At 36.0% G+C, this 17,359-nt stretch overlaps 1 protein-coding gene across 2 annotated transcripts in view; it reads right to left on the reverse strand.

Annotated features, from left to right (window-relative positions):
* Positions 1-16,146, reverse strand: part of LOC135169817 (zwei Ig domain protein zig-8-like) — a 29,817-nt gene extending 13,671 nt beyond the window's left edge. The window contains exons 1-2 of one of the 2 annotated variants that reach the window (XM_064135136.1): positions 15,657-16,146; positions 14,822-15,553 (exon numbers count right to left, since the gene is read on the reverse strand). In XM_064135136.1, the coding sequence (XP_063991206.1) occupies positions 14,822-14,945 (124 nt within the window). In that variant the 5' untranslated portion in view covers positions 14,946-15,553; positions 15,657-16,146. Of the gene's footprint in view, positions 1-14,821 lie in introns of both variants that reach the window. The other variant, XM_064135137.1, reaches the window with a different exon arrangement.
* Between the last annotated feature and the right edge of the window lie 1,213 nt (positions 16,147-17,359).

The following is a 17,359-nucleotide window of genomic DNA, read 5'->3' on the forward strand; positions in this document are numbered from 1 at the left end:
CCCAACGAAAAATGTCTACCTGTAGGTGAAGACTGAAGACGGTGACAATAGAGGTTGCAGTGGCGGAGAAAAAAGAGATCAAAAGTGAAATGAAAATAGAAAAAGTAAATGTGGAGAATGGAGAATGTGAAAGAGCTAAGAAGGAGTAGACGAGAGGAAGGGGATGAAGAGGTTTGTCGTTTTTTTCTCTTTCAATGGATAGAAGGAGCAGGAATGGAAGAAAGACCGATCGCGTGTTTGTGTGTTTCCGTTGAGTGGCTAGGGGAACCTTAGAATTGTTTCTCGAATACGATAGATGTATACATACACATAGAGGTTAGCTGTAAAGTGTGACTTGTAGATACGCCTGGCGCGTAAGTTCAATGAAGGTGGAATTCCACAGGACCGACAGTGAAGTAGAGTATGTGGTGACATTTCCTAGACAATGTCTTTCATTGCGAATGGAGATCGTGAGTGTATTGTCGTCACGTCAAGTGTCTTATTTGGTTCTTGAGTTTCTCAATATTCAAGATTTTAAGTATACCTATCAAAAATTCATGCTATCTGGATTTGTTAGCCTTGGTATACTAAGGGATCGTGACTTTTAATTAACTAATTAATTCATTACTAACTCGTTTATATACCAAATTTTCACCACTTGGTGCATGAGGGAACTCATTCATAGGCTTAATAAATGCACCTACTTACATCTAAATCCATACACTTGGTTATTTTCCCAAGATTGTCATGAAGAATTTTATTTAGGAAAAAGATTGCACATTTCTTCTCGATTACATTATTCAGCAGCCAGAAATTCAACTTCTTAATTACATCTGTTGGCTTTCCAGAGAGATCGAGCCTTAAAGCTATCACGACATCGCAGTTATTTCTTTCTCCCCATTGGAATATAAAACACGCTGTCATTATTGAAATTCATTTGAAAGTCATGCTCCATCTCCCTCTGGCAATCCCTTGAGGCTCAGCGAAACGAAGATAATTGCGTTCGACTTTTTTTCGCCACCACTGTCGCTTTGACGATTTCATGATAAGTGCTATTAGCACTTCATTGAAACAAAATAAACGAAGTTTGCATCCCATTTACCAACATTTCAGTTTCATCGACCTCGTTTTCTTCATTGGCAGTTGCACGAACGTTAACAAAAATTTACTAAATATTACATTGTACCTTCATAAACAAATTAGAATATCCGCCAATTATTCGTATCGAACCTTTCATATTGTTCAATAAGTCGAGAAGCCGCATGAATAGTTGAAAAATTTTTAGGGAATAAAAAAGGAATTAAAAAAAACTTCAGGTAGAGAGGTGAAAAAACAACTTCACATCTTTTTCGCAGTTGGATCAGTACACAGGGAGAATGTGAAAATGCTTCCGGTACACCGAGAGGCATGCCAGTGAAAACAACGATAATGGGTCGGACATGTAAGAGTAGCGCGGGTGCGTATATAACTGTGAATTATGAAGCAGAATGCTGGTGTAAAGTCAGTCTGAGGGAAAAGAGCTGAGGTATTATTTCCCATTAAGTCAAGCACATGATGGTTCCTACGTTGTTGAATATATGTTCGTATGATTATGCTCTCTCTCTCTCTCTCACTCACTTTGTGCCACTCTCGGTTTTTATGTTGAACACCCTCTGGTCATCAGATGCTATGTGAAATAAGTGCCGAAATTGGTTGATAGGGATTATATAAAAAGATGTAACACTTTTAGGGTGTAGGAATTGGGGTGAATTAATGAGGGGATCAAAAAATACCATCGAACATGAAGCTGCCCGAAAGGGACAACAAGGACAAACAGGCAACGATATTAAGATAGCATGAGATCAGATAAGATATTTATTATTAAGGAATTTCGAAAAATACAATAGAATATCAAAGCATCATTGAAGCAATACAGAAATTGTGAGTTATACATACTATTAAGCATGTTATACATGATAGAACGAATTGGTCACAAGAAACCTATGGAATACGATGGCAGATTAGGATTCATTTGGTTTCACAAAACATTCATTCGTAAGGAGTTAATGAATACATATTTCATGCATTTATTTTGACTTTTGACTTTCGCCATTTAAGTGACCCACCATTAATTATTAATCAACATTCGTTTGGTCATATATAAATCCATTATGCATTAATAGTTTACGTATTTCGTTTAAAATACCTAAATTGTTCTATCACTGTACTAATGACTAATAATCAAGGTTACTAATATACCGGAAATAATAAATATAAAAGTGTATGACTAGTTTTGTAACTGAGTGATTCGTTAAGCAGTCCACTTTTATGCATTTTGAAAACCATTATCGTCTTAGTGTCGTGGTATTTTTGAAAATATCATGAAGATGAAGTTTGATGTAAGATAACTAGCTGCCAAACAAGAACTCTTTACAAAGTTTCATGGTAGGCATTTTCACGATAACTTTTCAAGCTGAGAGTGTATGCAGTCTTTTCTACCCTTCTTGGCACACACAAGGGGACTTTTAGTAAACTGATCCGTGCAGATTTTGGTGTCAAGGTGCCATAGAACATTTTATCAACCGTTGCATTGTTACACGTGAAAAAACATGTCACTGGAGTATTTTCAAGAAGGAATTATGATGTTCCAACCAAATAAAATGCTTCATCCACCCATCCGAACTGGAATTTGTTAATTATTAGCGAATAACCATTCGGCGAGAGGGAATAGACCTTGATGTGCCATCATAGTTGATTCACCAATGATCACTATTCCATTCTATGACTAGGCCCAGAACTGAATAAAGCTTGCGAACTTTAACGTAAGGGCACTAATTGGAATTGATCTTTCACAAGCTCATAATTCACATGCATCCCCATGATAATGAATAGTGTGAATGCAGTACTGGTATTATATTATTTATATTAGAACTGTAGGTAGTGGGATTGTAGGCAATTAAAACCGTCCTGACGAACCACTAAAATTCTGGGCAAAGAGATCAAATGTGCCTCGGCATCAGCCAACCGTATAGATATCCAATGTGTTCAGTGATTCGCACTCGTGGTTATCCCCGCGGTCCTCTTCCATTTCTCCTCCTTTGTAGTAGATAACACTTGGTATTATGAACTCAAACGTAATTTAAAATTATGGATTTGATGGATAAAAAGTGAAAAATGTCATTAAATCCGAACGATGCCCTCGCAAATAATAATAAATGTGGAGAAAATAGTAGTGCAATGGAAAATAACAACAGATAAGAATAAAAAAAAAACCCTTAATCTTATTTCAATGCAACTAATTTGGCTTTCTGCAAGTGAATAAATTTTCACCATTAATGGGATACATAGATAAATGACGTACAATGATTATTTGAATGGTAGATGACATTTCAATGAAAATTTATGGTGTTAATGGATCAAATAGAGTTAAAGGACAAGAACTTGATAAAATTGAACTGAATACTAATTCTTCACTTAATAAATGAAAGAGAGAGAGAGAGAGAGAAAATTCAATCGTCTCATTCGATTGACCCATATATTCGAATGGATCAGTTAATTTCATTTGGTTTTTAACGTATTGCACTAGAGTAATATAAGCTGATTAGATTTATAAATCAACGAAAATCCAAGTCGTTGCATCAGTATGGAATCGAACATTGTGGAAATTTGAAGAATGTCTTTGTCCTCGAAAAGTCGGGGGAACATTGCTTTCATTCTTTCATTTCTCATGACAATTGCATTTTTGTTGTTTTTTTTTTTTAATTCACAATGCAGATAAGATTCACAGATAGTATTAAAATATCTGTGGAATAAATTTCTGAGAGAAATTGCTTCAAAGTTATTCAAATTGTTTTGCATGGTAATAGTGGTCAGCCGCAGCACAACTAAATTCTCTCCTGGTGGAAAAACTTTATCCTTCATCAAAGAAAATCCCCGATAATGAATATACAAATACTGAGTCAGAAGGCCACCAGCACACAAGGGATTTTAATTAGTGAAGATTAGTTTGTAATGTAGAAATGAGAAAACATGAATGCATTTCTCGTGTATCCGCAAATACCTGCCAGAATATAAGGCCACCAGGATATCAAAGAACATTGTTTATCGTCCTCTGAGATTATTATCCAACTTAACGAAAAAAGTCATTGAGTATTTTCGCTCAATATCGAATCGAGAGAGAATTGATAAATTATTTCCAGCATCGATTTCCAGAAAATTTCTAACATGGCGTTTAATCAGTAGGACATGAAAGGGTGACAAGAGGTGAAATATCCGAAAAAATGTGCAACTCTGAAGCAAATTAATTCATTTAGAGGGTTCTATTTCGAGATTCCCTTTTTCCAGGGCTTAGGATTAACGTCCAAGAGGGTGGCAAACCGTTTTGTTTGTTTTCATCTTCAGAGGGATAAAAGGTGACATCTTTATGATAATAATAATACTTCTTCATTGATAGGTATTATGCATTGATAAAATATTTGAATCATTTATTTGTGGCCAAGATAAAATATCAAATCATTAGTACATTTATCGTGACTTGCTTCGCATTCTTCAATTTATGATGTGATAAATTTCAAGGAATTCCATTTAAAGTACTGAAATCTAAATATTGACGTGAATAAAATCGATAATAGCTAAATTCTAAATTGTTTTCCGGCATTATCCGTATGGTCTGTCAATAACTACTCGGAAAATCCACTAAAAAATTAACAATCGCGTAAGTTCTTGAAATGGCCTACTATCTATCTTCTAGAAAGATGAAGAAACGCGGTAAATAATGAAAAACTAAAGGATTTCTCGAGAAATCGCTGACAATCGTCCAGGTGTTTCGCCGATAAGAACTCCAAGAATCTTAACAGTACGTAAGCCTCTTAAAAGCTTTACCGCTTAATTACGGAATGTCTAAGGTAAAAGAGATAGAGTATTATGAGCATGGAAGTTTCTTTTTACCAACGGCTTTTCGCATTGTTAGTCCTTTTTTTTCATCCATTTCCCATTAATTTTTTTCATTTCTGCTTATCTGTATTTTAAAGCGATAATTTTGCAATTGCATACATACGCCTGAAGCTGTTCGATGCATCTGGAAATAACCCGACCGATCACTTGTGATCCTTTTTGCTGCCTGCCTAATTTTTAGTGACCGAAACTCTCAAAAAATTAATAAGAATTGGCTGTTGGGATGAGATAGAAAGAATTATTTTCTCAGTTAAGATTTTTTTAATTCCACCAATTTATCGAGTTTCGAATACCAACAAATAATACCACACGATTTCCTGATAAACTTTCTCTATAAATTCTGTGAACATATATATGTCCATGTGTACTCTACAATATGAACAATACTTTTTACGGAATGCAAATGTGTCGGTGCCAATCGTATACCAAAATTGGTATGGTAGCCTGCATAGTTTCTACACCATCTTTCTATGGCCTATAGATATCACCGCTGATACAACAGGCTGGTCGGAATGATGAATAGACCCAGAGGAAACTCTCGGTTCAAATCGATTGTTCGCACAACTCCGTTGATGTGTCCAGTTTAATCGATAGATTTACCCGCGTATAAGCCCTATTTGGAAGTGTTTATAGACTGACAAAAATCTCTAATAACTGCTTTTAGTGCGACTTATTTTCACATTGTTCTTTTATACGTGCGCAAATATCCAAAATAACAAAGCACTCGCTCATTCACTCTTCGCTAATTTCACACATTCCATAATAATAATTCGTGAAATATTGAATGACTATTGGTAATGAGCTGAAATGCATCCCTCTTATAAATTTCAATCCTCATGTCAAACTAGGAGGCTACGCCCTCGATTCATTCCGCTCATCACTCCCCCGGGGGGAGCTGTCGCCCCTCTTCTCCAATCCGGCGATTAATTTGTTTTCACCCAAAATGAAGTTGCCGTTAATTCAGATGATGTTCACATTCAAATAGGATATGTGACTTCTTCATATGAATCCCATGCTTTCTCCTGATTCCCCTTGCACCAACACGTGGGTTTATTAAAAACAATAAGGGAAAATCAATTTATTTTAGTTTTCGTTTGAATTTCACCAATTTTTGAATTGACAACTTTAAAACTGCAGAAAAATCATTTTATATCAAGATTGTTTGAGTCAATTGACAATAATGCGATGTGAATGAGGCAATTATAAGTAAACAAAAATGGTGAAATAATCTATATTTAGAAGAGATAAAATTCGTTCCTAGAGCAGAAGGATTATTCTTGTTTCTATGTAAACATACAGAGAAAATACATTTGCATGTTTCGATGAATTTATTATTCGACGTCGATAATTCCCTACTTTCATCCAAATTGATCTAAATTTCATATTCATATAGCAGAGAAATTTCATATTCAATGCATGGCAGAGTTGAAAACCTTTCCAACTCGTAAATAATGCACCAACCATGCAAATCACATTTCAATTTCCACTCTTCTCCATTATTAGGGTTTGAATATTATTTTCCATTTTTATGCATTGACCGTACCGATACCACGAAAGTAATATAGGTCGCCAAGTTGAAATAATAAATTCTATTAAACTGAAATTGTAAATGAAATTCCCAACTTTATGATTTTTATTTCGAGTAGCGCACAATACATGTGGCATCAATTAAACAATCGGGACTGTTGTGTGCCGACACGCGGTGTATATATTGTCGCGAATTACGTAGATATTTTAGACAGTACAGGGACCCTTCTTTATTATTATTATATTCATATTCTCTCGTTTATAACACCATCCCAATCTCGCTGTCTCTTTTTATTATTTTCTTAACAGCATGGAGAAAAACTTCTCTGCCTTTTCTCCAATCCATTACCAAATTTTCCCCATGCTATATTCTTAATCTCCTCAATTTGGGCATACCTATATAAAATCACTTTACTCTACCAACGAGATAGGCCCAAACCTTCCCTCAGTACCTTACCTGACCCGCCAGTGACCCTGCGTTTCTCCTCCCCCACTCTCTAGTTTTTCGCAATCTTGATGAAAAACCCTATTTAACCATTCCAGTTTCCTCTTTTTGAATAGTATCCTCCTCCTTCTTTCTTTTACCCAATAACATTTTTTCTTTCATCGTCCATCCTCGAAATGTCCTCCCTCTCCCCTTGCTCTTAGATGTATTGTATTTTTTCAGAATTTTTCGCTATAAGTTACTTAAGACTCAACCCCCAACTATCGTGTTACTCTTTGCCACTATTAAGTGTATCTTATCTAAATACAATCTCATATTTAGTCTTAGAATAAGCGTTGTGTGTCCAACATTTAATTCTTCTTCTCGTTTAATATTACGTTTTATTATTCTTCGTGTCCCCCTTTCCATCAATTCACATGTGATACAAAGATTGATTCGGCGTATCACGTTTCCCACGAATAATGTTGTGTAGGCAAATAATCGAATTGACAATTCGATTGAAATCATTTAGATTATTACTCGTGGCGAAACAGGGACCATTATTTACTTGATGATGATTGTAAGCTTGGTCCCATAGGACATTTTTTCCAGGCAGATGGTTCCTGATGTTGTTTCCTCACTCTCAGTCACTCCAATTCCTAAGGGGATATAAGTATGAAATCTATTGTTATTATTAAAAGAGCAAGGGCATCGGTATTTGTTTCGATTTTCATTTCGATGATTTTTCTTCAAACATACACAGATCCACAATAACGCTCGCTTTTAGGAACAATTAGTGCTGCAGCGTTGAAAATCAATCTTCTTACGGAATAAACATATCATAGGAAACCGGAGTTATGAGGCGCGTTATTATTGTAATATTTCTTATCATTCTTAATTGTTCTTCAACTGTGGGAGTTCAAGATGTAAATTTTTTCGAAAATTCTACCAACATTCACGAGATTATTGCTATTGTAGGGTTACTTTTTACAAGATAAATCAGTTTATTTTTAGTAAAAAAGGTACATATGATTCTAACACTAAATTCTATATTCTTAACACAATATTCACTCTTTAATATACTACACAAAAAACATCTAACTCTACGTCCATATTTTAAAACACGTCTAACCTCTAAAAAAGCGTCTATCGTCGAACGCTGCCAAAACACGACTCTGGCCCTGTCCTTCTTCTCAACCCTCGACTGGGCCCTAATCGCGTCACGTGCTCCTAGCATCTCTGGATCACGCTAGCTGCACCGATCTCCGCCTGTCACATCTGTGGGCCTCATAAACCCATAGAATATGATCCTCTAAGTGTTTTTATGGTACAGGCTTGCATTCCTGTACCAATCTATGTCTATTTGCGGGGTTTCCCCACAAATAGCACCTACGCTAAACTACTATATAAACTTAGCCCTAGAATCTCTTAATAAAATACGAACATCTGTCTAAAATATTTGCTAGATTGACATTTTTAAACTGGGGACTTCCCCGTAATTATTCGCAATACTACACTATTCTAACGTCATAAGTTTACAGTTAATTCTCCTTTTCAATTTAAAATCATCGGAAAGTCGACGCGCACCTAGCGATGTTCATTTTCTTCCTAAATGTGACACAGTGAAAAGTCGAAAAAACTCACATATTGTTCTGTCGTATGGGCGAGTGCCAAAAAGAATAGCCATGTGACTTCTACATGCATTGAAGCCCTTTATATTGACTCAGGAATGATAGCATATATTTCAAGTATGAGGAAATGGCAGGATGCCGGAGTATTTGCGATCGATGAGCCAATTCTTGTCCGTATGTCGAAAAATGTTCTCTCAGTCGTATCGAAGAACATTGAAAAGGCGTCGTCAATCTTGTAGCCTTGACAGAAAAATAAATACGCATTCTCAACGATGAGTACATAAGCTAGTGAAGGGATGTTGAGAAAGGGAATGCATACTTTACTTTCTTCTTTCTTTGTCTCGAGTGTCTCATATAGTGATTGCCGTTTGCAGCTCTGAGACGAAACTTCAATCGAGCAATATCTTCGACGTTATTGATAATTGAAAATCGTTTCATGATGGTCATTTTAAATTTCGAATGGAGCGGGCCAGTACATTAACAGATAAAGTGTATTAGTTTCCGAAAAAACAACCGTTTTAATTCAATAATTAGATTGGAAAATTTTCGAACAGATATTTGCTAAAGTCTATAAAATTTCATTCATTCGTGTAGAAGATTTTGCAAAGAGACTTATGCTCTATAAATATAGAGGGGGCATAGCTGACTTAGTCAGTCGTCCATTCAACTTCCGTTATCCTATTCCAGCCCCGGGTCAAATGGAACCCTCGTCCAATTTACCAGGCTGTTCCTTTCTACCTCACCTACCTAGTACACCTTTCTAACTAATTAACTTGTCACTTAGTTCGCAACTTATGTCATTTTACTACATTATACAATTCACCCACCATCTGACCCTGAAATTATCTGTTAGTGAACCTTTGACTGTTTGCCTACTAGATTAACTATCAATAATTTATTATAGTAAAGCTCTGATTATATGACTTCCAAAATTTCGAAAACTCGATCTTCCCATAAGAAACTGGAGTCCCTGCTGTTGAGGAGAAAACCCATACAGACTAGAGTCTCTTATTTAAGGCTCTCTGCGTAAATGTTTGTGGAAGCTGCAGGTAGTTAATTGGCCTCTGAGTCTTGACGAGACAGGCATAATGAGATTTTTTACAACGATATAAGAATTTAAAACTAAAAATTGACGTTAATGTTTGACATAATTGAGAAATTATCTCTATTCTTTTATTATAAAAAAAAGTCTAACAGATGGCGTTGGTGAATATGATTCACCGCGGTGATTCTCTCTCAAAATGAAAATGAAAGACGGGCTGAGCGTTGGGAATACAGAAGCCATCGATTTTTCATCAGTGAAGCACATGAGAAAAACCATGCACCTTCGCTCACTTGTCATACACGCTTAGACTTCGGCTATTACTTCAATATGCTAAGGGGCCCTTTATATGCTGAAGAAGCGAAAATTTATGAACAAAACTAGATAATCGACGAATAATTATAGTTTAGAACACTGAGATATACTCTAAACGTTACGGTGTTTCTCAATCAAGAAAATCCTTCCAACAACAAGACCTCTAGAATCGATTAAACACTTCTTTATGGTCAACAAAAAAATCTATCATTTTTTGTTCCCGATGTAGGTGCATATCGTTCTAGTCATTTTCAACTTAAGTTTGCAATTTTTTAAATTTATTTTAAGGTATGCTATTTTTCTCATACAATGGGGGCAATGTATTATAAAAGCATTGTACCTTGAAGTAAATGTATTTAACAAGAAATTAAAACTTGTCAGCGGTAATTAATGAGGTTATCTCATCAGCAGATGGATCGCATTTACTGGTTTTTTACAGATGTCAAATTTTGACGGTTAATTATTCATAAAAATAGGGTGAAGAATAAAATGCCATGTTTTTGTAGGCCTTCACATTAAATTTTGAGAAAACTATCAAATCTTCACGTTGAAAAATCTCAGTTCACACAGGTCAATCCTTCATCGACCGGTGTTACTATTCTAAAGTTCAGCCACTGAGTGAAGATCATCAAATAGGCACTTTCCTCTGTCGGTTCTTTTAAGGGTAGCGGCTATTTGATGAACTCGATTTCCAAGAGCCAACCAACGGCGTGGATGACCTACTATCTAAAGCCCAATATTCCTTTTTTTATATCTTTATGTATGTAGTTGACTACGATGTGTGGTTTTTGAGGGAAAAGCGAGCACTCGCTGTACAGAGATAGAATTTTTTTTTCGTACTCTATGGGCGACAAATTAACGCCGAATATGTTCTTTCTGGCTGACGGACATTTCGTTAACTGACCCCTATGGTTTTTTCTTAGCTCTCTTGTCGAGTAGAGTGAGAAGAGAATATCGATCAAATTACCTTTATTAATGCCGAGAGATATTCCAGAGTTGGGCAAATCTATTGATGGTGAGAAAGAGGAGGTAAGATGAGAAAATGGTGAGGAGGAACTGAAGGATAATGAGGTATGAGACTGAAGAATGAGAGGAAGATGCGAGAGACGGGAGTTCAGTAGACAATAGCTGATGCCATAAAACTAGGTAAATTGAAAGTCCAAATTATAAGAAAGTAACATTCAAACGAAATTCCATCTCAAACTTCGTCGTAATCGTCGTAAAAGTGAAGAATTATACAAACCCACAAAGAAGCTAGTCGCAGGGGAAACCAACGACCACAATAGTACAGTGACTGAGCTTATGAGACTTATGAATCAAGCATGTGCCATCTATAATTAATTCACTGAACCAATAAGATAGATGTTCAACGTAGTTAGCAGAAAACGAAGTGAATTGAGAGGCGAGAGAAAAAGAAGAATCTTTACTGTATTAACTATTGATTTCCGATCTAGTATCGAGACTCACCAATATCACTTTTTCCGTTGCAGACTGAATGCAGTTCAGCAATATCATGTCATCAGGAATTTAATGTCTTAGCTAGAACTTCTGAGAATTTTATCCGGTCGGCGATAACGAAATAGAAACGTAATCTCCGAGTTATTCTCATTGGAATGAACCATTTGCACATCAATCCCTTACAATCGTACCCCGAATGCTTCTTGATGGAGTCATTTTTTTTTTCACGAATCGAGTGATATTTGGAGAAGGATCCTCAGGAGTAAGGGTTCGTTGGAAATTTTATAAGCCACAAAGAAAACCTTCCATATATCTGTACCGGAGAGATAAGTCACCCCAAGCTGACTTCACTATTAATCCTCCTAGGATATCTCTACACTTCAAGACAGCGACATAGTTTAGAGAATTTTATGGAAGAGTAAATCCTTTCTAGGATTTATAAAAGTGACCAAGGCTTTTCTTCCCACATAACATGAGGAATAGGTTTTGGCACCTTTTTCGACTTGACTCGTAAACAGTTTTCATTATACTTACTCATTTATTGAGAAAACCCATGATAAAATAGTACCTCAACATCTCCTCAGATTAACCGAGCTTTGGCAGAGCAGTGAATTAATCTTTGAGTTTGTTCAAATATTTCAATAAATTCATTTAACGGCGAAAGCTTTATTTAAACGTAATTTTATACGCTATATTGAACGCCCATTCCATAATTCCGTGGTTTAATCCAATAATTCATGTTCCGTTGAATTTCTGGTTGTTTGCGAATTTTAAAACACAAATTTTTGGGCATGTGATTATGTGACTGGTTCAAAATGATCGAAATGGTCAAGGTAATGATTAAAGTTACTTTCATTATTAACCGATATCATGTAATTATAAACAATCTTTATAAACGTATTTTAATTGGGACGGTGGTGATATCGGAGGGTTAGAATCAGTGCGTTCATGCTGTCTGGCAACGTTTCGAGTCACTGCAGACCGCATTGCCGAGGCTATTTGCAGCAGATGGGTAGAGTTAGAATTGATAATTAGAGATTATACCAATTTGAGTCAAATGTAAAATTATATAATAATGATATATTATTCTTATAATATGGGCAAGCACAAGTTTGCGAGGTCTAAAAGGCCTCACCGAGTCGCATACGACTCATAAAATGTTGGGCTTTAAAAGAAATACCAGATTTTGCTATCAATGCTTTGGCTTTTTATTGCTGAGAGTATCAAATAAAAATTTCATTCATCATTAGAAAGGCTCGATTTTATTGTGAGGCTTACGCACTCAGCTTAAACAAGCGTATCAGGTGAAGAATACTGGATTGACGCTCAGTAGGTTTAATATTTTTCAGAATTCAGACAAGTACGTTTTCAAGTATATTATGTAGTACCACTTATAGCCTTGAAATAATATTCGAGTTAATAACATCCGGGAATCCACAACTATATAATCACAATCAGCATTACACACCGGAGATTATCATGAAACAATTAAGGTACATCCATCTTGTGGCACGACATCGGAAGTACATTACTCTAATGAATAATTAACCCTGACGTGTGGATAATTATAGCGGCAGAGTCAACACCCTGTTTTTCGTCAATATCTTTTTTCCCAACACGACGTTTATCCCAATTCAATACCATTACTATGAACCCAACAATATCTAACGACAATAAATTCCTCAGCATAAATATTCATGTAATTAATACGAAGGCAGGGTAAAATGAATAGTTTTAATCAAATTTTCCCTGTTACCAAGTTTTCGATAGTGCAAAAATTCTCTCGAGGATAGAGCTGAGTAGAATTCTCCCAGCAACGATTTAATTATTTTCCCCTGAGTTTGAAGCTATCCTCATTCAGGCTCCCCGTCCCCTTCATGGCCCAATCCGCCAAACTCTGTCCGCGCAGTGACTCCAGAATGATTAATTTCTAGTCTATTCCATCTCACGCTGACATATAGGAACTTACCGCAGACAGTACGAAGATAGAAAGGGCACTCAACGTATAATTAAACTTTGCGGATTATTAAATCATAGGTCCTATCGAGTTTTTTGAGGCTCTCGCAACTGAAGAAAAATGCTGCAAGATTTATCTTCCTTCACGAGGAACTATATTTATATTATCAGTTAGATGAACAATTATTGTACCAATAATTGCTTAATAAAAATTAGGGTTATATCGATGATTCTGCTAATTAATTGTAAAACCTTGGTGAAGAGCGTAATTGAAAGAATGTTGAACAAATTGGGTGTGTATTGAGAATATCTTCACGGATCGAGTAATATTTTTCGATTACTAGTTATTTTTGGTGAGAGATAAAATGTGAATTCAATAATAACTGAAATATAATTGTCGTTACGGTGATGGATTTATGAAGTCCTCTGTCATCGACGCTATTCCATTTTTTATTCCTTTTAGGAATCACACATTAGTGAACTAATTTGAAATCAATTATTCAATTGGCATATGATGCATAAGAAAAGGGGATTGAGAGGCTAGTAGCAGGGGCTCTGCTTGGCTGTTATCACCTGAAATGGCGAACATGAATTAGGATGTCTATGTACAATCTCCCCATTGACGATCCTAATGGGGATTCCAGGTGTATTCCCTTGTCACCGGATCAACAAAATATATATGTACCTAGGGAGTTGAGAAGCGATTTGCCTCGATCCATGTCACTGGTGCCAAATAAAATGTACCCACGAGCCGGATAGACCTGTGGCATACATAAATGTCCTGCAGTACAAAAATACTGACAGCATACGCACCCTGTCTCGCTGAATAATCCATGCTACAATGTTACAAACATTGATCGACATCTACCTTTTTGTCACCGATATGTCCCTGATTACGATCCAATATGAGGATTCATTTTGTGAAATATCCTTATATTCACCACTGTCAACGGGAATTATGGAAAATTATAAGCATTTTGAGATTGCTCCATAAGTCTTTCGGAATTGCATAACATTTCTAAAAACACACCAATAGGCAATTTTTTTTTGTTATTTCAATCTCTCATACTATACCACGGGCGAATTACTTAATTAACGAGTCCGGTTTGAAATAAATGAATGACTCCATTCATCTGAAGGGTGAAATACGTGTTTTTTGTTGTCATTAAAGTGGTTGTCAGAGATGAATCATCTTCCTCCTCACATCACAATTCAAACATTATCCTTAGAAAAACGTTTATCATGTGTAAAAAGCAGATTCATATATATGTTTTGCAGAAAATAATCGATTTTTTTTGCTCCAAACTCACTCATGTCGTTTCTCATCAAATGAAGATGTTTAATATAATTGGATTAATAATCCTGAACTATCTGTATGTTATTCTTCCTGATGGAAGTTTATTATCCTATGAATTTCAAAGTGCTTCAAGTTGGAGTCATTTTTCATAGCATAAATAGTATTCAGAAGGGAATTAATAATAAATTATGTTCATTGCTAAAATAATTTTCGTATTAAAATTGTTGTACAGCAGATCAATGGTTTGTTTCTGAACTTACCATTTACGATAACTGTTAAAATGATAATGGCAACAATGACGATGGTTATGGATCCATTCCGGTAGCTCAACTCTACTCGTAAATTCCTTTGCAGTGACTTTGTGGCACATCCTTTCCAGTACATTTCACGTTCAGATCCTCCGAACCAGAGTGTATCACGGGTGACGGTAATGTATACCCCAATGTATGAGTTCTCTTCTTTTTTTTCCTCTCCTTTTCGTATATGTATATTATATCAATATCTTTCCAACATAAGCCCGGAGATAGAACGTCCTTCTTATTGAATACTACTTACAATAGTTTTCCATTACGTGTATTAAGAGGGAGTAATATCATTTCAATTTCAAATTGCACATCAATATTTCCATGAATAGGTCGTAAATTTCATACGGCTCACTTTACTTTCTCTACTTCTGCGGAAATAATATGCAGGGCAAATAATCCGTTGACACCATTGAGTACATCCATCAGCGAATTCATAGTACAGTGATGAAAACTGTTAGATTATTTCAATTCCATCAGCAACTCATCCGGATCAATTGACAACTAATCACCACTAAATGGGTGGAAAATCGTTTCTCGAACGGCATCTCCATACGCATTTGGTTTATCCAGAAATTTATGAATAATCGCATGACTCTGTCGTTGATGGTAAATTGCATTACAGGTAAACCCACTGCTCTCTTAGGACCGGAGGAAAAACGAATTCATCACTCGAAACATGTTTGTATTCTAGTAGAAGAAAAAGACTAGTAAATAATGGAATATGTATACTAATCACTCGCGCGCACTTTTGAACTCACTTGCGCATACAATGTTCGTTACACTAATGTACCTGTTGTTTTCTTCATTTATTTCTAGATAACACAATTGAGTCAGGCATAATGTGTGATGTTCTCTAGGCGAAAGGTCGATCGTAAGACACGTTCATTCACTGGAATCAGTGGTTCTTGAGTATTACACGTCTGAACACCATGTGAATACACGTGGAAATTCAAATCACATTTTTCACTATTTTCTACTTTATCACTTCAATGTAAAATGACTCCGACGACAAATACATATTTCAATATAATATTTAAATGCTTATTCATCACAATCCCACCGTAAATCATGGAATTAATCAGTCAATAGAGCGATTAAGGACAATGAGCAAATAATTTATTACAACAATTGTTATAGTTGTAGTCCTTGAATTTAATTGCCACTTATTCTCGATGATTATTTCGCTTCTGTTAATGGTAATGATAAGTTCTATTCGTGTTGAGTGTAGAAGCGAATGCGAGGAAGTATTACGAGAGAGCACACGTCGTTCTCGTTGTGGGGACCGCGGTTCGACTGCGCGAGCGCTTAGCTGGATATCAGCCCCCGACCACCAATCTCAACTCTTACCACTTCCAGGGTTCTACTGTATGAGAGAGAGAGAGAGAGAGAGAGAAGGAAACCATGAATTCACCCCCTCGAACCTAGTGTTCCGAGGTTGACTCTATCTCTGCCACGGCGCTGCTGCTCCTGTCGATTGAAGCGAGACCTGGTGCCCGAGCTATTTTAAATGTTGATCAGAAGTAACATTTCACATTGACAAGATTTTTCATTGTTTTTCTTACAAATCCTACAATCGATATTTTTATAAAACGATAATGCTTCTTGATACACATGACGCTATGATGTCCTTTATCATAATTTAGGTTGATTATTAATTTTTCATTTGACTTCCTATTGATTGAAAGTTTTAAATAACGTTGCCTAACCTCAGTAGTGCATTGCAAAACATACCATCATTCAACTGACTCATTGAGTAACTATGAGGAATTTTCAGTTGCTCCAATTCAATAGTGTTAACATCTATCCAATTCTTTTATCAGTGTAATTTTCAAAATATGATCCTGTGCTGCGGTAACTTTCATTCTATCATAGCGAATGATGAAAAAAAAAAAATGAAGCAGAGCTTTTCGTTTGCAAAATGATGCACACTAGAGCCGGATATCGAGGAGTTCGTCTCCAGCAAAAGCAATCAGTTATATAACACCTCTATTACTTCTTCCTGTAATACTTGAAGTGTCCATAATTTCCAATTCCCGACATAACCAATACTGAATGACCCTTAATTATACCGCACAGATGTGATTTTCCAGAGGAATGATCATTAAGCAGCCGTTGAGGCATATCCTTGAAATTCCGAAGTACATTGGTTGAATTCAATGCTCCAATCGATAATTGTTCGAGATTCGATGCTCAATGGTGTCTGGTATTCTCACGGAAAATCTCTATAGTTGTCCACAGCTCTTCGGATGTTGTTACCAAGATGATAGTAAGAATGAAGGGATAGAAACGATAGTCAACTAGTCAAACAGCCCTCGAAAGGACTAAGCACTTGGGCTGTGAAGCTCGTGGTAGCTAGTGGAAAATTGGATGGTTTGACTTTGGAAGCATTAGCATCGAAATTTCAGTAAATAGACCTAATGGATAAGTAGGTAAGGGAATATATGTATGTATAGCTAATGCATGTATGGAAAATAACGATAATTGTGATTGTGT

The sequence above is a fragment of the Diachasmimorpha longicaudata genome, chromosome 15 (genome assembly GCF_034640455.1).
Source record: "Diachasmimorpha longicaudata isolate KC_UGA_2023 chromosome 15, iyDiaLong2, whole genome shotgun sequence".
Lineage (NCBI taxonomy): Eukaryota > Metazoa > Arthropoda > Insecta > Hymenoptera > Braconidae > Diachasmimorpha > Diachasmimorpha longicaudata.